Below are 27,293 nucleotides of genomic sequence, written 5' to 3'. Positions count from 1 at the left end.
AACTCTGGTCAGAGTGGTATGGCATCAGTCCGGGACAGGTAAACACATGAAACAAACACATGTAGATTTACTTATCATGTGATGTTCAGGTTACAAGTTAGCTCTGTTATTAGCTCTGAGAATTCCTGTAGTTAAACCTTCTGGGCCCATAGTACTCATCATCAGCTTGTCTTTCCCACTGTTCTTCACTTTGAACCAATAGGATGAAAAACTGCACTACATTATTGATACTTTTATTCCTTTTTGCGTAATCTGTAAAAGAGGACCACAGAAAGGTACAAGTTAAACAAAAGACAATTCTACACGCATAGCTCTGATTGGCTGTAGAATTTGCAATTACAAAGTCTTACCTTTTTTGCCCACAAAGATCCCAGCGTTAACAGCCACAACAACAAGGACTGTAATTACAACAACGGTGAGGACCAACACAACGGCAATGCCAATATATGCAAGGTAATGCAATCCAAACTCTTTAAAGACATGCTCTTGGTGAAGAGTCTTTTTGTCCAGTGTCTGGCCATCTAGAATCAGACAAATCATCTGCTTAACCATTTAAAGTCCACACACATTAGTTTCATGAGAATTAAGTACATAAGTCTTAAGATTAACAAAGACATAATGAGCCCATAGTTCAGCTACTGCAATCCTTATTTTATTTTTAGATCCATATGTTTGTTACATTTATTACTAGTGTCTTTTAGGCACCCACTTATATCAACACCCTTAAATATAGTATCATTTACATTAAAAAAATGGGTTTAAAAGCTAAGAGAGCTGATCATGATTAAATTCTGGAGTAATGAGGGCGAGTACCGAAGCATAATGATTACAAACCGTCTCCTTTAAATCCACTATAATAGCTAAGCTTACTTTAACACTAAGATTTCCTTTTTGGACTAAGACATAACTTTTTCAGACAGTTTTACTAAATAAGGCACATACCCCATCCAATAGAAATATGTAGATTGTCTGTGTCCACCATACAATGATATCGGTCAGGTTGTTTCATGCTGGTCTCTGTCTGAAGTCTGATTTGAAGTGAGTCATCCATATTCGGAGCTGGACCGGAGATATCAACATTTTTGTCCACTACCACTCCATCCAGAGTCAGCCGAACACGAATTCCTGGTAAATACTTATGACTGACATGACATCGCAGAGATACAGTGTCCCTGTCATCAGAAGACTTGCTAAAAACATATACATCAGGACCTGTAAAGACACATTTAAACATTACTTAAAGGTGTAACTGATTAAAATGATCAAAATCATTATGACAAATATCTTTCCTTTTAAAGGTAAAACAATGACTCTCTAGTAAAGAATCATAAAAAAACTCACGCATGTTTTGTTTCAGATAGTCTGCTTTCTTCTTCTTCAGCTTCATCAGAGCTGGTTTACACTGATTCAGCTGAAAGTCCCTCAGCGACGGAATCATGAACTTCAACTGGTTAAATTCTGATCGTGCTGTTCTCGCCAGTGAAGACTCAGAACGCCATTTCAGAGTGACCGGATCCAAAGTCAGAAAATCTTCAGCATCCACCCCCCACCTGTCACTCACAGAGACTTCTGAATCATCTACAGTACAGCTTCTCTCTCTCTGGATCAAACCTTCATAAAATAAGACAATATATGTTTATATCATGCCTGCACAAATATCTCACTGTTATTAACTGGGATTTGAAGCGGGAACATTCTGATTTGCAGACTTACTTAGTCTGTCCACTCGACCACTCACAACATGGTCACATCATGGCTCAGAGGAGTGAAAAGGTTTATAAGAGGCAATAATAGGGGTCCATGCACTATTTTTGTTAATAAGGTGCCAATTTAACAATTATTTATCTCCTCTTTTTGATGAGATATTTTTTTAGTTTCTACTAATATGGTGGACATAGTTTGAAATCAAACTGCCTCCACAATTTAGAAAAAAAAATAAAAAATTTCATATTTTTGAAGTTCTCATTAAATTTGTCCATATCAGTGTTATTCACAATGCATTTAAACTGTACATTTATAGCGCCAGTTCTTGACACAGTGCAATCACAACCAGTCAGCAGATTGTTTGTGATTATGAATGTGAGCAGCACAGTGCAAACTTGGCAAGCAATCTTGCTAATATGAAACTGAAGGATAAAGATCCCTGAGCTGAAATAAAGCAGTTTATTCAAACCGTCAACTATGATGCTGATTGCTCAGTGAATCAAATGCATTTGACTAGAAAGTTAAAAACAGGTACTTACAGCTGTCATGTATTGAGTATCTCTTAGAAGTACTCTAAGGCACTAGGTATTGCTGCGCATGGGACTACTTGTTCAAAATAATAAACAAAATAACGTTGAGTTGAATGAATAACTTAAACTTTATTAAATAATTAAATTAAATTAGCGAAAAAGTCTACTGCAACTTTCCTCCAAACGTGGAGTGTTTTATATGACTTATATGCTTTGCTCCCCACATTTTAGCATAGAAATGTAATAATAATAATAAAAAATAATGATGTGAAGAAGAAGAAAAAATAGGGCTCCTTTCTGTGCCTTATTATTATTTTCAGAATGTTAGTATTATAACAGTATTGTTTAAATCCTGTTGTTAAGTACTGATGATAAATTTCATATGACATTCGTTGCAGTTGAAATAGCATATTTTATTAGTTGGTAGAAAAGTTCTCATGTACCATTTTATTTTTAAAATTATAATACTATTACAATTACATATGTCACATTCCTTATGTCATTATATTATCAATGTAAGTATTATTAGTTGAAAATTAACATCAATTAAACAACACTGGTGGTTTAAAATTAAGTACAGCTAAATCTTACCATTGGTTGTGTTGATTATCTGTTGAATCTTGTCTATTAGAGTCTTGTGGAAAAAATATTCTGCCTCACAGAACTGGTCTCTGTGCGTCCACTCTTCAGCAGTGAAAGCCTGATGGATCCACTCCTGTCTGGACTGATCTCTGAAACTGGGGCTCTCACAGTGAGAGATGATGAGACCGTCAAACACTGTCGTAATTTCAAACTCTGCTGAACGCAGTGTGTACAAATACTGCAGAGTGTGCTGCTCTGAAGTGAGAAATAAAGACCTTTATTATAATCAAGATCATCATCTGCTATGATGCATTCACTACCACACACAGACATACAGTCTCGTCTGAAAGTACTGAAACAGCAGGCCAGTTCTTTTGTTTTTGCTAAACACTGGAGATATTTTGAGATCAAAGGATGGATATGAAGCAACACAGGTTTCATTTCCTCAGATTTACATCTGAATGTGCTAAACAACTTAGAACATGGCACCTTTGGTGGCAGAGCACCCAATTTTAAAATAAGTAAAATATAAGAACAAATAATATATAAATTTAAGTAAATAACACTTGATATATGGTTGCATTTCCCTTGTCTGTAATCAAGCCAGTGACCCACTGACATCACTAAACTTTTACAATCTTCTTTTGTGATTCCAGGCCTTTATTGCAGCTTCTTCCAGTTATTGTTTGTTTTTTGGTTGTTTAGTCTCCTCTTCAGGAGGTGAAATGCATACTCCATTGGGTTAAGGTCTTGTGATTGACCTGGCCAGTCAAAAACCTTCCATTTTTTTGTGCTGGTGGTGTGTTTTGAGTCATTTTCTTGCTGCATGATTAGACTGTATGCATTTCTCTGTAAATTTGCAAAAATAAAATGTTTCTTTAGACTTCTGAATTCATTCTGCTGCTACCATCATGAGTTAGAGTGAAGAGAATCATGAGTAAACATTAGTGAGCCCATTCTAGAAGAAGTCATACAAGCCCAAGACTTGCCATTCCCTCCACCATGCTTGACTGATGAGCTTGTATATTTTGAATCCTGAGCAGATTCTTTTTTACTCCGTACTTTGGCCTTCCCATCACTTTGGTAGAGGTTAATCTTGGTCTCATTAGTCCATAGAACACAACATTTGTGGCTTGTGTATTTCTTTGCAAATTTCAGTCTGGACTTGTGATTCATTCTGTTGATGAGTGGTTTGCATCTTGTGGTAAAGACTCTATATTTCTGCTCTCGAAGTCTTCTCCAAATGGTGGTTTGTGATACCTGCACTCCTGCCCTGTTGGTCATGTCATTTCTGTCATGTTGCCCTGTTGGTCATGTCATACTCTCACCATGTTTCCATCATGAATTCCTGCTGGTTTCCTTGGCCAACATGTTGCATGTCTGGTTGTTAGTACCCCAGTGGTTTCTTTTATTTTCAGGACATTCCAAAATTGTTGTACTGGATATGCTCAATGTTTGTGCAATGGATCATCTGAACTTCCCCCTTTTCCAATTTTAAAATGTCTTCTCCCATAGACGGCTCCCTGGACTTTATGTTGGTGTATGCTTTTTAACAACAAAAGCAGTTTTTACATCTGAAACCCAGGGCTCAAAGCAAGAGTAGACATTCAGAGCTATTAAATGTTTAAACAGTTAATCTAACAGGGCACATCTGGACAAGAAGAAACTCCTATCAGTCACATTCAGTATGTCAGTGACAGTATTTTTGCTCACTTGAACAACGAGTGAGTTTCAACCCAAGGTGCCATGTTTCAAGTTATTGAACAAATTTTGATGTAAATATCAGGAAATAAAAGCTGAAATTCTGATCTGAGGTCTCCTATGCCTTCAGTCTAAAACAAAAAACAAAAGAATTGGCCTTGCTGTTCCAGTACTTTTGGAGAACAGTGTAATTAAAAGTCAAAAGAAAGAAGATCAGGCTGGATAAACTAGTATTAAAGGTCCAGCACCATCCATGAAATTTGTACCTCCATCTTAGTGCACGTTTCATAAACAGAACAAGACTGCTAGCTTCATTACATGACCTTGTTAAACTGTGTTGTTAGATATGACATTCAGGTAGGTACAGTAATCAGTGTGTGATCTAAAAACACCCTGCTGAAAGATGAGGGTCAAACTGTGTAATGCTCAGTATGAACAGTAAGACAGTGTTCATTGTTGTGATGTTATACAAGGAAGTTACAGTGTTATTTACTTTTTACGAACTACATTTTTTTCTGAAGCATCACTATAAAAACTGATACAGATTTCACAGCTGTTACAAAACAACTCAATTGAAATAATGATTGGATTAAAAAAAGTCTGAAGTATTTTTAAAAATATAATAATGGAAGTCTCAAAGGCATCATTGTGTATCTGAAACTTCTGCAGTTACTTCAAAACCATTTTCCAGTGAATATATTCTATTAAACTATTCCAGTTCAGTAAGAAAGATGGGGAGACAAAGATGGAGCCAGGACAAGATAGCATTTCTCTATTACTGTTTTAAGTTAGAGGAACACTTTTCCAATGAATTTTAATAAACATATTGTTTTAGTCATCTCGCAAAATAACATGTTATATATGAATCTCACATTAGGAAGATCATATTAAATAGATCCCATCACTGTTTCTGCCTTTTCAAAAAACACAAAACTGAAAGCACAGCTGACAAAGTGTTACCTTGGGAATAAAGCCAACTTTTTTAGCTGTTTAAAATACCTGTTGGTTAAAGACTTTGAATATATGCTTTCAACAATAGTTTAGAAAAGAAAGTTGTCAGATCATTTATAAGATTATTTGATGATCAGGAGGTAATCAGGAAGTGAGTGAACAAAATACACCCAAAATATAAGTTTCATCTTAAAAAAAAATATTTTTCTTACTTAACAGAAAAGTTAAATTTGAACAATTAAAGCATTTCAAGAAAGCAAACTGTCTTCAAACTGGCTGTGTGTGACTGGAATTGGATGTGGCATATTGTTTTACACTATTAGTGAAACTTATTTTTCACTGTTATATGAATAAGTGGTCAAGAATGTGAACTATGCAAGCCATGTTAGTTGAAGTACAAGTGGAGTCAGAAACACAGTGATTGGTGTTTTCCTTATATTTAGCATTTTATAGTTATAAAATGCTATAAAATGAAGTAATAAATATATAATAAATACATGCCTATATAATTCTTTATATTTAATTGATTTTTTACTGTCATTGCTTGTGGAAGAATCCAACTGTAATGGTCATGTGGTTTACCTGCCTCACCTGTTGGCTTATTTAGTTCACTTAGTACTGTTTACCTTAATTGTATTTTAATACCTATATTTTTATTAATTAGCCAGTTTAAGCTAACCACAAGCCTAAGGTTGCTAAATACCTGAGTTGAACTATATCTCAAGAACTTCCTTACCTGCTCTTGTTGTCTTCACTATGCCGACAGAACACACAGCAGGATGAAGCTCATGGTGTAGATCTACATGTATATCCTGTTGAGTTACAGGATCAATGTATTGTAACATATTATTACAATACATTAAAGGGTAAAAATCACCAAAACACACACAAACACAACCTCCGTATTCCTCCGGACTGCTGCAGTGTGACAAACCAAACAAGTTCACTTTACTTTCGATTCAAATGATTTACCAGTCGGACTGGAATGGTCACATTTATGTAACAGTACATGAACACTTGTGTTGTTCTATTGCTGTGTTGACACTGCCACCTTAGAACCTCTCATTAGGTATGTTAAACAAAACACTTTTAAAAGGGAGATCTCCAGGACCAGGACTTGGCACCCATGGCTTAACAGCATACACTGATCAGGCATAACATTATGACCACCTCCTTGTTTCTATGCTCATTGTCCATTTTATCAGCTCCACTTACCATATAGGTGCACTTTGTAGTTCTACAATTACAGACTGTAGTCCATCTGTTTCTCTGCATACTTTGTTAGCCCCCTTTTACCCTGTTCTTCAGTGGTCAGGACCCCCATGGACCCTCACAGAGCAGGTACTATTTGGGTGGTGGATCATTCTCAGCACTGCAGTAACGCTGATGTTGTGCTGGTCTGAGTGGATCAGACACAGCTGCGCTGCTGTAGTTTTTAAACACCTCAGTGTCACTGCTGGACTGAGAATAGTCCACCAACCAAAAATATCCAGCCAACAGCATCCTGTGGGCAGCGTCCTGTCGTCTCTGACTTTACATCTACAAGGTGGACTGACAAGGTAGGAGTGTCTAATAGAGTGGACAGTGAGTGGACACAGTGTTTAAAAACTCCAGCAGCACTGCTGTGTCTGATCCACTCAGACCAGCACAACACACACTAACTCACCACCACCACGTCAGTGTTACTGCCGTGCTGAGAATGATCCACCCCCCATACAGTACTTGCTCTGTGAGGGTCCATGGAGGTCCTGACCACTGAAGGACAGGGTAAAAAGGGGGCTAACAAAGTATGCAGAGAAACAGATGGACTACAGTCTGTAACTGTAGAACTACAAAGTGCACCTATATAGTAAGTGGAGCTGATAAAATGGACAATGAGTGCAGAAAGAAGGAGGCGGTCATAATGTTATGCCTGATCAGTGTATATTTCAAAAGTTCTTAGATTTCTTGTAACTTTCTGTAATGACCGCAGCCATTATGAACAGTGACAATGATTCAAACATTAAACTGAGAAAGAGCACTTTTCTTGAAAAAAAGAACAAGCAAGCCACTGTACATTATACTTTATTTATTAAACAAGCACAACATGAGTGGACAAGAAGCACAAAGTGATAACACCCCAATTTAGTGCACAATGATGACAACCATATGAGGAGACAGAAAAAGCTGAGAGGGAAGACAAACAGAAAGGAGAAACAATGATGAGAGACTCCAGAGTGACAAAAAAGCTGGAATAGAAAACAGTCAGGTAAAACAGAGGCGACGAGAGAGAAAGAGAGGGACAAAATAAAGGATGAAAGGGAGTGAGGGAGACACTGAAGCAAGCAGACTGAGAGAAGCCTCACCATGTACTGAATGGACAGACTACAAATGCTCTTTAATGTTTACATCTGCAAAAAAGAACAGATTACAGTCGATCCACAATGATTATTTATATCAAAAATATATCAATGGGTCTATGACTACATGAAATAGAGAAAGCACATACAATATCAAATATGTACAGTTTGTATGTGAGTATTCAACAAATTCTTATATACAGAAAGGTTTCTGTCCCAAGAAGAGTCCTAACACTCATCAACACTGACAGAATAGTGTGGCAGTGAACCACGTTTTTCCAAAGATGATTAGGATGCTGGTATCAGCGGGGGGTGTAGTCCAAGTGATAATATCATACAGTCCCATTGTTTAAAAATGTGTGGATGTGCTTACAGAGAGGATCATGCACTCCTAATAGTCACAACCTTCCTGGGAAAAACAAAACAAAACAAAACAAAAAAAAAACAACAACATCATAATGTATATGCATGTGTGTAACAGGTGAGCTACAGTTGCTCCAGGTCAAAACGCCACATCTGAGAACTTCAGCCTGTGTAGACTGTTGAAAAAAGATACACAGATACAATTATACTACTACTACTGCTGCTAATGCTAATAATAATAATAATAATAATAATAATAATGATAATAATAATAATAGCTATAATAATAATAATAACAATAACATAACAATAATGGACCTGTTTAAGGACTGCACTGTCTCTGCACTTTTGAGCCCGTAGTGGGTCCAGACTCTTCACTGTGTCGTTTCCCAGAGGTCTGAGTAGTGCTGGAGTGGAGCCCCCGCCCTAAGAAAGACGACAGGACGCTTTGTTTATACTTTTAATTTAGGACTATACTTTCCTTCCAACCAGATTAGAAACATCCAGGACGATGAATGGCTGTTTGTCACTTTAGACATAATGGCCCTCAGATCGTTTCAGGTCAAATCATTGCAATAATATGTAACATTTGAAATTTAAAACTACAAATCCCATAAGTATTGGGTATTTCTTAGTAACTGGAGATCTTTACCTTGCTGTAGCACAGGACCAGGTATCTGCTGAGCTTCCTGCCTGTAGCACATCATTCCACCACTGCTGCCTGAATAACCTGCACACAAGCAAAAAGGTTCAATCAAGACATGCTAAGAATTCAAAGCACGGTCAGAAAGTTTTTTTTTTCACAATTATGTAAGGAAAAAAAAACATGCAAAAGTTTGTGAACAAAAAACAGCTAATCACTAATACTTTGGATATATTTAGCTCCAGCGCTCATCACAAAGTGTCTGTCTTCCTTTTATGAAAAGCAATTTGCCTAAATAATGGTTTATGAATGTTCTTTTCCAAACTACTGTCTTGTGAAATATTATCACATCAATGCTTTTTCAGAAAATCTAATGTAAACAGCTGAAAGTTGAGTGCTGGTGAGTGCTGACTTAACAAAGGGATGAAATATGTAGGGTTTGTCTTTGTTCCCAAGATAAGTTCTCTGTCCGTTGTTCTTTCAGTTTTGTATTTGTTTCAAAAGTTCGTGTAGATCTTAACAGCTTTCTGTTTAGTAATATGTGGAGTTTTTGCAAACCAGCAAAGAAAACATGCCCAGTTGCATTAAAACATTCTGAATAGCCAGGTGTGACCTATATAAATATGGACCATACAACACAATAAGTTCAAACTGTGGTTCCACAGTAAAAAAAAACATAAAAAAAAAATAAATTATGTATTTACAAAGCTTACATCATAATCTATTGAACCCTAAGGCATTATCTGAAATAGCAATAAGCTAAATATTTACAAAACCATCATTTATAGGGTACTTTCTGTCAGGTGTCTGTCCCAAACTCTAACCCCTAAATTTACAAAAATAATACTAACTTATTAAAGTGTTGTTTTTCAAAAAAGATCTTTTAGATTTCTTTTAAAGTGAAGTTGAATGATTCTATTTATCTATCTATCTATTTATCAAGAGTTTCATTTTAAATTAAAAATAAAACCTGTCCCTCAAGGCCATGTGGTGTGTATAAAGTAAGTGTGTCCCAAAGTCTGAAAATTAGGGTGTAACGTCAGAAATTGTCACTATTGAAAAACATCTTCTGCAATTAAGTAAACTTTTTTGTGTTTGAATGGAAAAAAAAAACTGTGTGTATAAGTGTTCAAAGTTGTGTTTGCTAGCTATATACTGGCTAGTGTTTTTTGAGTTCTGCTCAAAATTAGTTAAAATGTCATTACTGAAAAAGTCATTACCAAAACATTTGGTGAAGTTTCAGACGTATGCATTGAAACTTTACATTAAATTGACAAAATGGAATGTTTAATCAATTATTTTGATAAAATAATAAGGTAAGGTATGGAGTCACTCAAAGCAAAAGGATTTTAGTACAAAGTCCAAGTCAGTTAAACGTTTTCAACTTGAAAACTTGAATCATCTTTTTATTATTTTTTTTCTTCCATTCTCCTGTGAACTTACTTTTCTGGACATACAAGGTTTTGTTATGACAGTGACAATATATATGTTTATGTGTGTGTACCTTGTTGTTGTGTGCTGCTGCTGGGTTGTGTGTCTGCTTGGGGGTACACCATCATCCCACTGCGCCACTCCCCTTGAGGATTTGCAGCCATTTGGTATCCTACAGTAAAAGCAAGAAGGCCTTATTACCACACAACTGAGTTCTAATCTAAGATACATGTTCATATGGGTTACTGTGTAGGCGACTTTGGTTAAACAAAACAAGTGATCCAAGAATCTATTTGCTTCATACAGCCCAAAACCTGCAGAGCCTGTTCTTAGTTCCAGAGAAATAATGTCTGCGACTTAGAGAAAGAAAATGTTGCATTGTCTTTCTCTGGCTGATAAACATACTGCTCTCAGGTGACTTACTTAACTGATAATCACGTAGTTTAAGTTTTTTTGTAGACCTACAACAAGAAATGCATGCTGAGTTTAAAAGTCTCTGCAGTGTATCTTTGTCCAGATGTGGTTGGACTGGGTGAATGTGATGTTGCCTGTGCGCAGTTGTGTTTAGGCACATCAGCCAGAGAGCTCCGGATCTTCTTTAGTATTAGTGCCTTTTAAATGTTAAAGGACCTGGTGCTCTTTTAATCAAAAATGCTAGTCTTAGTGAAGAGAGACAGCAGAGCCCAGTTAACTTATGAAATCAAATTCATGCTAGCTGGCTCATGTAAGCACACATTTACTATCAGCTGCAATGTTTTCGGTGAACTATTTGAGAGATATTACCTGAAGATGCACAAGCCTCCTGGGTGGTCTCTGAAGGCGGGAGACCCATCATGCTCGTGGAGTTTTCCCCATTTCCGTTCGGGTTGGAGGGCACCGTCGCCAGCAAACCTGAGAATGTCAAGCCTCAGTTATAACTTTTTGGCTAAATTTCATTAATTCATTACTTATTTATAGTTAGCAGTTTTTCTTTTCTTTTTTTTGTATTTTACTTTATTCCCCACCCCCATATTCTGTACTTTACTATTTGATTGTCCTGCATTTTGTTTGTTTTTAAATCATTCTGTAAAGCATTTTGCAAACTTAAAAAAAAAGTGCAATCTAAATAAAAAATATTACTATTATTATTACCAACAAGCTACTAACACAACTGTTCTGTTCTCTTTTTTCTGCTTAATTTTTTTTTTTACTAACTTTTATGTTTTTAATTACTCTAATACTAACTCTGCATTTCTTGTCTTACACAAATCCATAGGTAAATCACCCTGACACACCAAAGTTTTTTTTTTTGCTAAAGGTTATTTCATAATGATGGAGACATTGTTTTAATTTCATTTTTGCTTTTAGTTGACATTCCTGAACTCAAACCTTGTTAGATAGTACACTGATAGGTGTCATGTGATTAGATCATGACATACAATAACAATTCATAATGTTCAGGCACTGTTCACAGTGCTCTATCAAAAACCAGATCTGGTTTGTTTGACTTACCCAGGCCTCTGTAACATGACAGCTGCTGGTAGATCTGTTTCATGCGTTCAATGTTGAGGCGGCTAGCCTCTGCATGGTGTACCATTGGTTTGGGGTAGTGCACACCAATCACACATTTGGCTGCTTTCTGCACACTTTCTGGGGCATTCCAGGGGTCATAGATGTACTTGGCAGGAAATCCCCTCAGGATAGGTAAGTATCGCCTACAGGACAAAAAGAGAAAGCATGGGCCTGTGTCAGTTCCTGCCATTACAAGTTCCACAGGGACATGAACTGGAGCATCTGCAACTAAGCAGGACACTGGGTGCCACACAATAAATTGTTTGTTAACCATTATTGTGATACTGGTTCTTGTAGTAGTAGATTTTGAAGCCTTAGATATGCAAATGAGCCTCTAACCAAACCCACCGTATGTAGTCGCCATTGGGGTCCGTGCGGCGGCCGAAGCCCACTGGGCAGTAGCAGTGGAAGAACTGCTGGAAGAAGGAGCTGCAGGAGAGCCACATCCAGCTGCCTGCATTCACACTCCAGTCTGCGTCCAGCAACAGCTCCTCAAACACCTGGGACACAACATTGCATGTGAGCACTGTTTTACTCTGGCTTGTTAGGATTCCTGGTATAGGGCTGTAGAGACACCTAGTGGGTCAAGCGAGTAACTACACCTCATTTGCAAGACTTTTGAAGAAACTTTTCTATGTAATATAAAAAATATAAACTGAAGATTCTTTGTTACATTCAAGGATTTACCCTTGCATAATCACATTTATATTAGGAATGGGCATTGTAATCCTTTTTGGTATTTATTTTTAAACAAATAGTATTCATATATTCCAACAAGAAAAAAAAATATTGTCATGAATAAAACAGACAGTATGATATTCATTTATTGCATGCAGCTAAGACTGATTTATTTATTTTTTGTAGAACAATTTACATTATTACCAGCTAAATTACAAAATGATAACTTGCTTATCCCTAGTTTTTAAGGGCCCTAGTTGGTACCTTCATGCCCTCCTCCCAGCTGATCCACAGGTCTCCGCGAGTGAGGAAGCAGGCTACGGCATGTCGGGCCAGGTGATGTATCCAGCCCTCCTGCCTCAGCTGGGTCATGATGGCGTCAATCCAGGGGAAGCCTGTCCTGCCCTCTGCCCATTTGGCCAGTGCCTCCGGGTTGCGGTCCCAGGGGATCTGCACGCAGATGGGGTTGCCCTCCATCTTGTCGAAGCGTGGATTGTTGGTGGCGGCTGTGTAGAAGAACTCTCTCCACAGCAGCTGGCCATAGAGTGACAGAGGGGGCGAGCTGTTCTTCTTAACCTGAAAGACGAGGGGAGAGAGAGGCAACAGAGATTAGTGTGATTTCAGGCTCTCCAGTCATTATTGACTGAGGATTTGGTCTTAAATTCTTGTTTTACTCTATATATGCAATGTATGTGCTCAAGTCCATACCTTCCTGTACAGGTCGGTGAGTTTAAAGTAAAAGAGTCGACATGAGAGGCAGCCAAATCTCAGGTAGGGGCTGAGACCAGTGGGACTGGCCAACAGGGAGTTGGCATTCATTCTGGGACGTTCAAAATTGGCCACCCATGCCTGGAAAGTGGGACTTTGGATTAGTGACTGTCCAGGAAAAATATTAAAACTGTAACATTACACCATTTCACAACAAAGAAAATAAAAAGGAGCAAACTGAACATACATAATTAATAAAATAATTAATAAAATAATCAGGTTTACACTTTAAAAATGGCAATTTCTGTCTTCTAATCTACTCTCCTCTTTGTGACAACAGCAATTTTGATATGAAAATAATCAAGAAAGCTTAAAAAAAAAAATCACAGATGTGTCAAAAATTACAATTTAAGCAAGGTAATGTATGCACTGGAGCAAACTTAAAAATTCAGCTGTCACTCTGTGGAAGTCCATTCCCACCAGGTAGAGGAGAAAAGTCACTTTTCTTCCTCCTTCAGTTTCTTGCAGCAGAATGTCAAAATTGTGACTTTGTACATCAAAACAACTAATTTTCTCAAAATATTTTACTTATTATCTCAAGATTTTGAGTTAAAATTAAAATAAAAAGTAATACTTCAATCTCAAGTCAAAATTTTGTGGAAATTAATGAAATACCCCAAACTTTGACATACTGCTGCCAGAAACTGAGAAAAAAAATATCTAGGCATGATTTGTTTTGTCATGAATGGGCTTCCATATTATTGTGATCAAACAAAGTTTTCCAAAATTTAACATGAGACATTAATGATCCAAATTCATTCATGAATATATTTGCTCACTACTTAAAAAACTGTTATACTGCATTTAACAATGACGACTACAATCTCAGGCAGCATTGTATTCTTTTCTGGTAGCACACAAAAAGCTCCAGTTTCACAGGCAGGTAGCAGTTTACTATGGCGAATGTGCACATGTGTATAACATCGATAAATAATGTCAAAGTTGCTTAAAGGCAAGTCCATCAGTGGGTCGAGTCAGTGCACTCTGATAGTGAATAAAGCTTCCAGACCTTTCTCTCCAGGTGCCTCTCAAGGCGCGTGAGAGCTTCTGTCTCTCCTCCAGGCCACACAGCTGAGGAGAGCCCCTCTGTGTCAAAACCTGCACACACAAGACCAAACCAGCATACACTTACTTACTTACTTGTCATGGGCTACATAGAACTGAAATTCGTAACAAAAAAAAAAATGTAAGAACATGGTTGTGGGGAATGCTGAAAATCTATGGAATTCCCCATTAAGTAGAATTACTGTTTTTTACTTGAGAAGAGTCAAAGTACCTATGTAAGTGAACCAACACTGGCAGTGATACATGCCAAATGCACCATGTTTCACAGATTGAGACAATATTCTTTGGGTCATGAGCAACTCCTTTTTCCCCAAACTTTTCTTTCCAGCTGTGTGATAGAGAATAATAATGGGACAGACTGTTGGTTTGTAGCTTCTGATAAACCCTCTTAGGTCATGTCGGTTTATTTTTCTATTTATGGTAAGCACATCTATGTCTAAACACATCCAGGAGGATGTTTTTGATCTGTTCAGTAGTTGAAAAGTGGTTAATACACAATTGAAAATATTCTTCAGTTCAGTATATATTTGCTTTGTTAGGCTTACCAGTGTGGCCGTGCTTCATAAAAAAAATGTGAAGGTTGGACAGAACCAATGATTGTAGCTATGTTTGTAACTTTACTCTGATTTTTCAGTTGGCCTGATTTACTGCCATAGCCATTGGTCCTAATATGGAGAGACAACAGCAAAAGACTACAGATACAAACATCTACATTCAAATCTGTTATTGTTTTCTCTCTTGTGAATTAACTAATAATACAAAAACACCAAGAAATGGCTGAGCAGCCAGAGGTCCTTTTACTTTTGGCATCTAACAATAAGGGCAGTTATTTTTTTTCATGGTTCACTGAATGTGCACCATGCATCTTCAAATTAAAGCTAGCAGTGGCAATTTAACATCACAATCATTGCACAAAGGCAGATCAATAAGAACTGTCAATGTCCAGTTTCTTACAGACTGCCCTTTATGTAGTTAAGCAAGGTCTGCATGCGACTGCAGCATCATTACAGTTGCACTAATGCTGCTCTGGCTCCATGAAGAGAAATGGGCCCATCCATGCTTTGCCTACAAATGCATTCTTTGGTAGAAACTGTTTTCTGTAGCTACTGCTATGAGGTTGGACAAGTTTGACAGAACTTAAATTATTAAGAATTTAATAAGAAACTGTAGCATACAATTTAAAACATGTAAATTTAGAGTGCAATACTCCTTTAAAAACACTGGCAATTTTTAGGCCACTATACCTCATTATAATTTCACCTAGTAAAAAATTAGCCCTATAAACTAATAGGTTTCGACCATGAGACAGCAAATCTTTGGCTGGACCTCTCATCACTGCAACAACAGTAACATAAGGGCATTAGTGCATTCCAATGTACTTTTATGTAAATGACCATAAGAAGGCAAGTACGTCACACAGGTTATTTTTATGCATGTCACAGAACATATTATTAGGTTTTACCTTTTATTTTATTTTTTGTTAAGTAATCTCATCTTGCATTACAGCTACAGCATGCATCTGTGACTGAATCAACATTTAACTTTATAGAGACTCTGCGTGGCTTCTTCTTTGGTTGGAATACAAAGATTTTTGTCCTCTGTTTGTCTCTCTGTTGCAATCAACGTGTAGCTTGTTTTTCTTGTTGACAAAATCCCTGAGAGCACCTGCAGTCATGCTATAGGAGGTAGTGGTGTAGGCTATGGCATTAATGTCGCTTGTTTGTGATGATAAAACAGCTTACTAAACTAACTACACATAGAAATTTAAAAATCTAATTAATTAAAATAAAATTTGAAATAAAAAAAAACAAAACATGAAACAAATATACATATTGGGATTTCTCATTAAGTTCAACTAAACTTTCACTGTACTGTAAAGGTTGTCTAACCTAGCATGGATAAGTAAATTGAAATCTTTATCTGAGAGACCCACCAAGCTCCTCCAGGGAGGGAACCCCAAACTTTTCATCATGGTCATCAGAAAGCGGTGTGGTGCAGGAGCCCATGACTTCTGCTGTGATAGCCTCAGCCGGAGTCTCCACCGCCTCCATCCTGCTGATGAGCGTCTGGAAGCGCTTGTAGGTGAGTGGAGACTGACCGCCATTGAGCTCTATGATCCTGAGAGAGCAACAACAAAAGGAGGATGAGAGAGGAAGTAAATACAGAGAATAAGAAGTTGAGAGAGATATGTTGACAAGTAAAAAAGGAAAGAACTACAGTTCTGTAACCTCTTGGCAGCTCAGCAGTGTCTATGGCCAAGGGCTAAGAGGTTAAGAGTGATGATTTGAGGAGTACATACTTGTCCAGATCGTAGAGCGTGTGGGAGATGCGTACTGTCACCTCCACGCCTGCCTCACTGGCCAGCTTCTTAATGGCTGCATCTCGCTCCTTCCCAAAAGGCTCCGAGTCGTACTCGTAAGACAGACGAGTGATGTTCCACTCCTGTGGAATAAGTGCAGAATATAGTAATTCTCAGGTAAAAAAAATAATACATAAATAAAATCCTGCACCAGCTCTATTCCCTTTTTCTATCTGTACCAAGACAGTGAAATGCATCAACCAGAAGAACTTGATACAATCCATTTATGATTGTATTCTACAGTATAGACCTCAACTCATTTTAGGTTTCTTTCTTTCTTCAGGAGGAACATTATCAAATTAAAGCTGAAATTATTCATATAAAATCTTTTTCAAATTAGAATAGACAGTGTCCTGTATGCAAAGCATGGTGCTCTGCCAGTGTTCATCTTAACAGCTTAGCTCAAGACGCCTTTTTTGTGCTTGTTCAAAGCGAGCTGAAGTCCAGCAACTACCATACAAAGTTAAACTATGTTGCTAATAGTTTATGTGGATTATGTTTTAAGGTAATTAACAGCAACAGTGGAGACTTTTTTAATCAGGAGTTTTAATTTAATTTTAAAAAATGGTTTTGTTCACATTAAATGTGTTGCAGCGTATCTTAATCGCATCTCTCTAGGTGATAAACATGGGATTACCTTGAAAAGTCTGGGGAAGACATCAGTGGGCTGGCCCCGAATTACAAACAGGCGGGAGTTGAGTTTGCGGAGGCTGGCATCCAAGTCCTCCAGACACTGCAGTAAGAACCTGTAGAATATAAATTGGACAGTAAGCTTCAGAAATGTTAACAGATATAACATTTATTTTATTAGTATTAGTAGGTTGTGGTACACACACAAACTACTCAAAGCACATAATATCACAAAGCCCTGAAATAAACTGTAGTTATCTGGATTTAGGGTGTGAGCAGACACTGTAGTGGTGTAAATGAACATCACACTAGAATCAGCTTGGTGTCATTAGTGTAATTGCTCTTAACTACATGATGAATCTTAATTGCACACAGCAGTGCTTTAACTGAAGGTAAGAGATGCCAAATGAACAATCCTGCTGTGTTTATTGCACACAGGAGTGCCATCAGCAGAAAATGCCAGCCCTTATGTAAAGGGTAATCTAATACAAGCTGAGAGCTGAATGGAGCTTCCTGCTCTTAGGAAAAGATGATTGTGACCATAGCTCAGTGGAAAGCACTTCAGGTAGTATCAGTTCTTTGAACCTGATTTTGGACCAGCTACAATGTTTCCTCCTCTAAAGCACATTTAATATGAATGAGCAAGTGACACAGATCCCAGATCAGGAGCTTGAAGAATGAAACTGTCACTGTAGACACATCTCTAATTTCATCCACTGAAGGGCAGGGCGGGGTGAGAGATGATTTATGATTCTTGGATGAAAATGAAACTGTACTGTGAGGTTACATTAAGAACAATGGAAAAAAAGACATAAAGACAACAGAAGACCACACCAAAATACATGTATTCGAAGTAAAACGATGTATTGAATTTGCTTGATTCAAATGCATACATCATTAAATGAAATACATTAGGTCAATAGAATTTTGTCTTTAAGTGCATTTACTTTTGCCGATAACTGTGTTGAACATATGTGAACACATTTTATCCATGTGAACTGTTTGCAAATCACACAAACAACAGGAAGTGAAAAAGACCACCTCACAGACCTAAACATCATATCACAATGCACAGCAAGTACACTCCACACCTATGTAACTACCTCCATGAGTTATGTGAAGTTTATTGTCTGTCTCAACATTATTAAAGGGCAGGGACCACTTATCAATCCATCGATAATTCTGAAATCGTTATGTAGAATTTAAATTGTGACTTTGGATATTAGACCTTTTTGGTAAAACGTTGAGCACCACCTCAAAGGTGCTGATCGAAGCCCTGCAGTGCTGTGTGTATGTGTGCATGCTGAGTTTGTGGCTCTGATCCAGCTTGGTGATCCAATCACTAAAAGCAGTGAACCAACTACAGGAACCACCATCTTTTTTATGTCAAAACTCAGTATGAAGGTTTTATGGCTTTGGCTACTAGAAATGGAATCTGTCCCAGTTGTCCTGATAATGTAAAACTGCCTTTTAAAATAATGAAAACATCAATATCTTCTTCTTCTTCTTCTTCTTATTATTATTATTATTGTTATTATTAAAAGTAAAACTTTTTCTGGATTTTTTATTTTTCACATATGCTTATTAGCTCTAATATAATTTATGTTCTACACTCTTAAAAGTTATTTTTGGTTTGATATGGTTGGGTGTTCCATTCAAACAGGGAATGCCCACTGAATGGTTCACTGTAGGCTCAAAAACCTTGCGAGCATAGTAACCCTAATCCGTTTAAAGGATTTTGAAGGCTGTGGTACGAGAAGTGGCTGTGCTGCTGAGGTAAGTTACCACAAATCCATGACTACAAGGTTGTAGGTTTAAATTCCTCTACGGTGCAGAAACAGAATGAAAGTGAACACCTGCAGGCCAAATATCGTGAGTTTTGAGGCTTGGTTATGATTGAGGTAAAAACATTTTATGACCTCTACAACACATTATATAAGCCCACTCATCCGCCTGGGCTGATGTCTCACACCAACCTTTGGCCAACTTCTCCGCTACCTCTAGTGAACCTCCAGAAAACCTCTGGCCAACCTAACACGGATCTCTAATCAACTGCTGCTCAATCGTGAAGCTTCTTCATTAGTTTTTTGGCTCTACGAAACATACCTTAAACAAATGAGCTCAACCAGAGCTGCCAGGAACAGATGGTGAGCACACTATGGACTAATATATTTCCTCAAAGATGATGGACTCTCTAAGAATAGTGCAAAATTTCCGTGCCTCTTTTCCTGACCTTAAATCCATCCTGTCAGCATAACTGATTACATAACATTTGTCAATTACAAAGGAACATACACTTACTGGTCACTTTATTAGGAACACCGTACACCTGCTCAGTCATGCATCTGATCAATAAAAGTGAGTTTAAGTGGCCATAAACTCTTGCACATCTTGAGTATAGTCTAGTATGATTTCATCTGATGAACTTTTTCAGAAGCTGCACCTGTGACAAGTGGTGCACAATGGAAATCTTCCAAAGCGGAATGGTCTTAAAACATATAAACCTCAGATTTCTTTAATTTTTAATTTCTTTTGCTGTTTTCTTGTCTGGTGCATAAAGAATTGTATGCTCTAGAGATGGCAGAACAAGAGGTACTAATTTAGACGAGCTCACAGCGCCACCTGTGCCAAGGAAGAAACCCCTTGGTGGAAGATCAGCCAGGCTTATCTCTTTGTTCATATGATTTATAGTATTAACATTCTTATTTTATTAAAAGAGCTTTGTGTTAAACTTTTTTTTTCTTTTGGATCAACGAAAGAAGTAACTGACATATAAAACTGATCACCAAACCAGTGGTTGGTTGCAGCTCTTCTAATAGCCCAGTGTTTTTGTACTTGAACCCTCATCTCCTCAGCCACTTTACTGTTCAGTGAATTCGGTACCACAAAATAGCACACATACAAAAGAAGTGGACAGAGTGCAGAACATTATTACTCCTCCTGCCCACACAAAAAATATGGAACATTTTCAAAAATAGTCTGTTGTTGACAGAGATAAAACCCACAGACCCATAAGCTGTGATGGTGTCCTTTGCTGTTGCCAGGTAACAGGCACAGTAGTAGACTGCATTATCCTGTTAATAATAAGTGGGTATACAGTCATAGTTTGAAAATACAGTGGATGAGGCTAAACTAGAGAAATGGAAATGAATGTCCATTTGAAGTCCTTGAAGAGAAACACCATCTAAACAGCAGACTAAGTTTTCAATTTAGTAATAAAGCACCTCAATACAGAAAACAACTGCAAAACTAGGGCACAATACCAGACTTTTCTGGATATAACGCAGGACTAAACTTGGCAAGTTGTTTATATCTGCCAATGCAAATGATGCAGATTTTTTTTTATCCAAACTATGGGTGATACAAGATCAAACAACAGATTTTTATCTTTTACAGAAATAAACATTTAGTCAAAGGCGCGACTTGTACTAGTGAAGAGGTCAAGATTATCTCCTGTAATCAAATGTACACCTTTAAATGCAGAATATACTTATTAAGAATATATTTCTGACATCCAGGAATATACAATACTACAATTAGACGTAAAAAGTTCTTTATCTGAGCAGTAAGCATGTATTTGCTCAGAGCAAAGACTAATATTACAATAAATACAAATTATAACAACATAATAACAAGTGTTTTTATGTAGGTCAACTTTACCATTTCAAAACAACTTCTCAAGGAAGCGGAAGCCTACTACTGCTTGTAGTTGCTTCAATTGCTTCAATATGTTAAATCAAAAATGTAAAAAAAGAAAAAAAAAACCTGTGCTGGTAACAAAATGTAATAAATCCATACAATGGCTGGGGGTATCAGAAGAAATCACAAACCAAACTTTGAATATCATAGCAGTCATGTAGCAGCCACCTAGCAACCACCATGTGTACCATAACAACCAACTAAAATACCATAGCAACCAATTTGGCAACACCATAGCAACCACATGGGAACTGCTTAATCATTCTGCATGTTGTCATCATAAACCTGGTTTGTCTAATCAATGCTTCATTACATTAAATCAAATGTGCTGGTGCCATAATTTAATAAAACTCTGTGATGGCTGGTGGGGGGGTATCAGGGGGAAATTAGCAACCAAAGTTTGTTTTCCAAACTAGCTCACAATATATCAACTATTATTTCATTTGCCTTAATCTAATGTTATATAGCACACTTACCGCCAAGATGAATAGTTTTAAATACTTTTAGATGCCTAAGACTTTTGCACAGTACTATATATTTATTTTTTCTTTATTTTGTGTCTCTATGAAGTCTGTGCTGTGGTGTTTGTTCTCTTCATGGACATCATCTTTGAGAGGGTTGTTGTGACTGAGATAAGGACTCTCTCTAAGTTTCTTTCTCTAATAGAGAGAAAGTGTCTTGAAATGCCATTTACTGTCTGCACCAGTCATGAAGTTTTAAGGCCATTTTTAGACATTTTTATTAGTTAAAAAGTTTTTTTTGCGAGCAACAGGTAATAAAGGCAATAACATTGTCTATTTGCTCTTTTTCTTGAAGCCTGTGCTTTTTTGGGCTACATAAATACACTAATATGAGGCCTAACACATGCATGGCTGTGCATGCACAGCATTCAAATGCAGTGTGTCCTTGGCTGGCTCAAACTGTATATTCATTAACTACTTCAGCTTACTTAAAAATAGGTAACATTATAGATAAATATAGGCCTAGTCTAGCTATGACTTCAACTAATGATACAAGTCACACAATAGTGAAAGAAAATCTAGCAAGCAGCCCAGGATTAAGTTGAGCAGCCATGGATAAAATCCAGTTCCTGAAAGTTGTTTTTGGATTGTCTTTTAACCTAAAAACCTACTCTGCGGTTTTAGAAATGGACCAAAAAAGGCCAATATTATTGTTGGGTGTGCGGACTGGACTGATGGGAAGCTTTAGGAATGCACAGCTGGGGCAAATAAAATGGGTATTTGTGGTGGAAAATGAAGTTAAATTACTATTAAACACAAATTTGTATACTAACATGTTTGAATTACATTTAATAAAAATACTTGGGGAAAAAATAACAGGAAATGGATCAAAAAGATGGGATGTGTTACTGCCTGAACGTCTTTCAGACAATAAATCTGTTGTAAAAATCTAACATGTAAGGACATGACAGCTTGTATAGTGGGTGCGGAAAAGGAGGGTGAATGGGAAGATGATAGTGTCGTACCTACAGAGGAGACATACAAAGAGCAACACCCAGAGATGGAATCCAACAGACAATAATACATTTTCATCAAATTCAACTCAATATAAAGCACCTCTTCTTCTACTAATGCTCGCAAATGTGGCATTGACTGAATACATGTGTTTGCCATCATTTCTTTGCTCATTTCTGTGAGCTATGAGTGGCAAATGATGTTAAATTATACAGCACATTTCTGTTAGAAATATTAATAATGGTGAATTCTAAATGTTACATTCCAAGAAGAGGAGAAGAACGCCCCAAAGGGAAATCTAACAACTGTCATTAGCATTAAATACAGATAATTAAGTTCCAAGAAGGGGAGAGAGGCCCTAGAAAGAAGGCCACTTCCTGAGTGAACTTGTCCTATCTAGAGAAAAGGCCCTTAACAGTCTGTGCTTTTATCATTTTGGTACTAACCACAAATTCAAAGATAAGAGGCAGAGACCTCAGCTTCACTGAGTGAACAGCGAGTTTGTGCTTGATGCCAGAAACACACTGACAGTTAAAGTCACCTCTGGAGTGAAGTGTCCCAACTGAAAACATATAACCTAATGCGGTGGTTCTGAAACTTCCCTTTGCGGATGCAACTACAAGCCCCATTCCTTTTATGTGGCAGACCAGGTCCAGGATGTCAGCTTTCTCTGCAGCTATCACTGACCTGTACATACACCGGCTGACCACTTCATTAAAACCACCTCCTTGTTTCTACAGTTATTGCCCATTTCATCAGCTCCGCTTACCATATAGGTGCACTCTGTAGTTCTACAAGACTATAGTCCATCTGCTTCTCTGCTTACACTGTTAGCCCCCTTCTACCCTGTTCTTTCATGGTAAGGACCCCCATAGGACCACCACAGATCAGGTATTATTTGGGTGGTGGATCATTCACACCACTGACATGGTGGTGGCGTGTTAGTGTGTGTTGTGCTGGTATGAGTAGATCAGACACAGCAGTGCTGCTGGAGTTTTTTAATATGTTAAAAGGAGTGATGCTCCTCCCCTTTGACGTTGATTGGTTGGAGCTGAAAGTACCTGGATCGACACATGATATCAGGCATGAGCAGAGACAGAAGCGGCTTGTGGTCATTTTCTCCATTACCCAAGGAGGGTAGCACTATGTTAACTTTCCTTTTTGTAGGGATCCAAAGACAGTCTAACATGTACATCTGGAAACTTCCAGAAAATTCAGAACATCCTCTTTCATAAGCACTTTGCAATTTTTGATGATTATTCTGAACAGCGATGGCTGAAATGAGTGAAACACCACTAATTTGTGAAAGTATACAATTATTCAATATTGTAACACAGCTGCCCACAACGATGTGATCATTACAGCAAAACAACTACTAATCAAAATCTTCTTACTCACAAACCTAAATAGACTATGAAATTTATAGTTTACAGGTTCAAGAAAGCTTTACTCACATTGTGATAAGAAAGCCTTATTCCACCAACATACAGACCCAACATTCTAGATACTGGTTATCACTCCCTCTGAAGCTTTAAATACAGACATCAACCAGAAATGAAATATCTCCTCTCAAGCCATGGATGGTTAATAAAACTAAAGACTGAAGCTGTCAGAAGTCTCATTGACAACAAGAAGCATGCTCATAACACCACTGGTTTGAATCCAACTAGTCACAGAACAACATGATACCATCACAACACAAGAGTGAATCTATAGTACTCCTAAATCTATACATAAATCCACATAACCATACTTCCATAGCGCTGAATTAACTCTTACAGTGTACATTTCTGCCCAAATGGACTTTAGGTGTTGATAATCTATTTGATTAATATTTGAAAATTCAAAAAAACAGTGCTATTTTTTGTAATTTTTTGTACTTTTATTCATAATCTGATTTAGATTTCCTATCGTTTAGTTAAAATCAGCAGTCCAAAAGTGACCAAAAGACTGAATTTAGAGGGGAATTACACCAGTTATTCAAACTTTCTGCATAATTCAACCATTTAGATTTAAACTAAATCACTTAGAGTGGTTTGATGTGAAATGGTTAATGGATTGTAGAAAAACTTATATAATCAGATTTCTGTATAGTGGTGGTGACAGGAAACAGGTTTAAGGATGTCTACAGTGTAAATATAGCTATTTTATTTAATATCCAAAATGATCAGTCAATCAACATGAGTCTTCTTAACTTTGACATGTAATACTGATAATGGTAAAATAGTAATAATAATGTCTATGTGGGTGTGTATGTGTGTGTGTCTGTGTGTGTGTGTGTATGTAAGCCACTATTTAAGCCGAAACCTTTTCAAAACAGTGCCTCAGACATCAGGCAGCATATTCCTGATCATTTAATGCAACAGCTTTCTGTGTTGCATCTTTTAGAAGCATCAACCGTTTCAGACGTCTGGTTCCTATCACAACCACTGTGAACAATTCTGACTCTGTAGGCTTACTGAAAGTCACACATTTCACATAAAACTTCTTGTTATGATTTTGTTTACATCTTAATGCTTGACCTATGTAGACATTTTGGAAAATCAGTGAAATTCCCCTTTAATATGATAGATTAAAAGAAAAAAAAGCAACTTTTATTTGTTTCAGAGAACTTATGAACCAAATAAATAATATTAATCAACATAAACAGGGACATTAATTGGTCAATTTAACACAGAAGGGAAACCATGGGTGCAAATGATGGATCATTGGCAGAATGTACATTTTAAATGCCCACTTTAGGAGCATTTTGTTGGACAGCTAGAAGCCAGAGGTCACAGGCTGCTTCCTCACCTCCACCTGTTGATTCCAACGTTGGACGATCCTGCAAACCAGGGGTCAAGGATATACACACAACGAACAGTGTCCGCTCCCTGGATGGACTCTCTGAGGGAAGGATTGTCGTGGAGCCTCAAGCCCTTCCTGAACCAGTGGATCGTATTTACGACCATTACTTCACTGGACAAGTCCCTTAAGAATGTAATGCTTTGAAGCGATCTCGGTCACAACACAAAGTCTGCAAACTGTCACAAAGGGGTTCAGTGGCGGGGGGGACCTCTTAATAGGGAATAATTTCGCAGTTCTAAGAAATAACACGAGGTTAAATGTGTAGAAATGCGTTAAAACTCCTTAGGAATGAAAAATTATCCTTGCTCTAACAAAACGCTTTCCATCATGACGAGGGATGTGAACAGCGGCCCCAGCTGAATCATTTGGCCTCGAGTAGGCTCGCCTTGCTCGCCTGGAGCCGGATACTCGACGGGCTTTAAGACCGGACTTTCACCCGCACTTCCCTTCCTTCCCTGTTGTATAACTTGTTTTCGTGACTGGCGAAAAATGAGAAAGAGGAAAATATCAGCAGACGCGAATGTATGTTTGACAGCTAGTCCCAGTAAGCAAATCCGGAACAAGACAAGTCGTGGTGTGTATTTAGCTACTCGAACACCAATGTGCTCTCGCGGCCAGGCTAAAGCGAGCGAGCGAGCGCGCGCACGCGATCCAGAACTCTCCCGGTTATGTAAATATTAACAGCCGTTAAAACACCGTTCAGACGCTGCTAGATGCGAACAACAAGCACATGTCGCAAAGAGTAAACGCTCATTTTCAGAGACTCCAGCTCGTGTGCTCGCCTTCCTGTCCCTCGCTCAGTCCGCTTCTGGACGTTTTTTCTCCCACGGCGACACTCCCGTGATCTTTCGGCCATATAACTCACTCGCTCCCTCGGACGCGCTGGCTCCGCCCTTTGCGCTACGCAGTTAGGAAGGAACGATTCTGATTGGCCGCGCCTCGTTCTGACGCAAACGAATTCGTGTCACGTTCTTGTAGTGTGATTATTCGCGCCGCTGCGCTTTTTGATTCAAAACGTCGCCGGAGCCCCCAAAAAACGACCTGACTGACACCACAAGTCGCCTCACAGATCAGAAAATAATATATAATACAGATTCGGGCGTTTGACAGCCAATTTTCCTCACGATAACGACATTTACAGTAGCGATCCTCCCCTTTGGACGTTGATTGGTCGGAGCTGAAAGTACCCGGATCGGCACATGATATCAGGCATGAGCAGAGACGGAAGCGACTTGTAGTCATTTTCTCCGTTACCCAAGGAGGGGCGCTCCCCAACTGCTGTTTGACCAGTGGCCCTTTACATACATACATATAAGTATTTTTAATTAGTTAAATGCTTAAGGGACACATTTAAAACTGTACATTTACATTCTTTAAGGTTGCTGAAATGTTGGGACTAAAAAAGATTTTTTTTTTCACTTTCCACGTATGGAGTGAGGAGAGAACAGCACATTTTGAAAATTTAACAACTTCAAAAATAGGCTTGTGCCTTTTCTTTTTAAATGAAAAGTTACGCACAAAGGAGAGAGGGAGAGAAAGAGAGGGAGAGAGAAAAAGACTGAGAGAGAGAAGGAGAGAGAGAGAGAGAGAGAGAGAGAGAGAGAGAGACAAACAAAAGGAGACACAACATGTTCCTTGGCACCAAGCTTAAATTCTTGTGTGATGTTGATTGATTCTAAACTTATGAGAAAAATAAACCATTACATAATGTGTGTGTAACCGTCTGAGTGTGTGTGTGTGTGTGTGTGTGTGTGTGTGTGTGTGTGTGTGCCCTGCCCAGCCACGAAGACCTTTTGGCAAAATAAAGGGAACTACTTGGTATGCTGATGTGGGCCACTAGATGGAAGTAAACTCACACTAATTCTGAGCTTCGCACCTGCGGTGACCAAAGGCAACATAAAGTGTGTGCATACAGCACTGTGGAAAAGTTAGAGACCAGCCTTCATTTATTTAATTTCCAGTCGAAACAGTCATTAA

The 27,293-nt window shown here is 37.9% G+C and overlaps 2 protein-coding genes across 2 annotated transcripts; both read right to left on the bottom strand.

The window, feature by feature from the left end:
• Positions 1 to 36: 36 nt before the first annotated feature.
• Positions 37 to 6,635, bottom strand: LOC118812523 (hereditary hemochromatosis protein homolog). Its single transcript, XM_036577598.1, has 6 exons — positions 6,205 to 6,635; positions 2,826 to 3,071; positions 1,342 to 1,611; positions 943 to 1,212; positions 351 to 521; positions 37 to 252 (listed from the first exon to the last, which is right to left on the bottom strand). Exons 1-6 carry the CDS (start codon positions 6,326 to 6,328, stop codon positions 110 to 112), a joined length of 1,224 nt encoding a protein of 407 aa, XP_036433491.1. The 5' UTR covers positions 6,329 to 6,635; the 3' UTR covers positions 37 to 109.
• An 881-nt stretch (positions 6,636 to 7,516) lies between these two features.
• On the bottom strand, positions 7,517 to 26,214 carry cry1a (cryptochrome circadian regulator 1a). The gene is made up of 14 exons (XM_036577597.1): positions 25,263 to 26,214; positions 17,303 to 17,411; positions 16,606 to 16,748; positions 16,240 to 16,424; positions 14,251 to 14,339; positions 13,182 to 13,322; positions 12,738 to 13,049; positions 12,144 to 12,295; positions 11,736 to 11,938; positions 11,028 to 11,135; positions 10,318 to 10,416; positions 8,823 to 8,900; positions 8,489 to 8,596; positions 7,517 to 8,346 (listed from the first exon to the last, which is right to left on the bottom strand). Exons 1-13 carry the CDS (start codon positions 25,418 to 25,420, stop codon positions 8,493 to 8,495), a joined length of 1,881 nt encoding a protein of 626 aa, XP_036433490.1. The 5' UTR covers positions 25,421 to 26,214; the 3' UTR covers positions 7,517 to 8,346; positions 8,489 to 8,492.
• Between the last annotated feature and the right edge of the window lie 1,079 nt (positions 26,215 to 27,293).

The sequence above is a fragment of the Colossoma macropomum genome, unplaced genomic scaffold, assembly GCF_904425465.1.
Source record: "Colossoma macropomum unplaced genomic scaffold, Colossoma_macropomum, whole genome shotgun sequence".
Classification (NCBI taxonomy): domain Eukaryota; kingdom Metazoa; phylum Chordata; class Actinopteri; order Characiformes; family Serrasalmidae; genus Colossoma; species Colossoma macropomum.
Note: the sequence above shows the minus strand (reverse complement) of the source record. Positions and strands in the feature narration are given on the sequence as shown.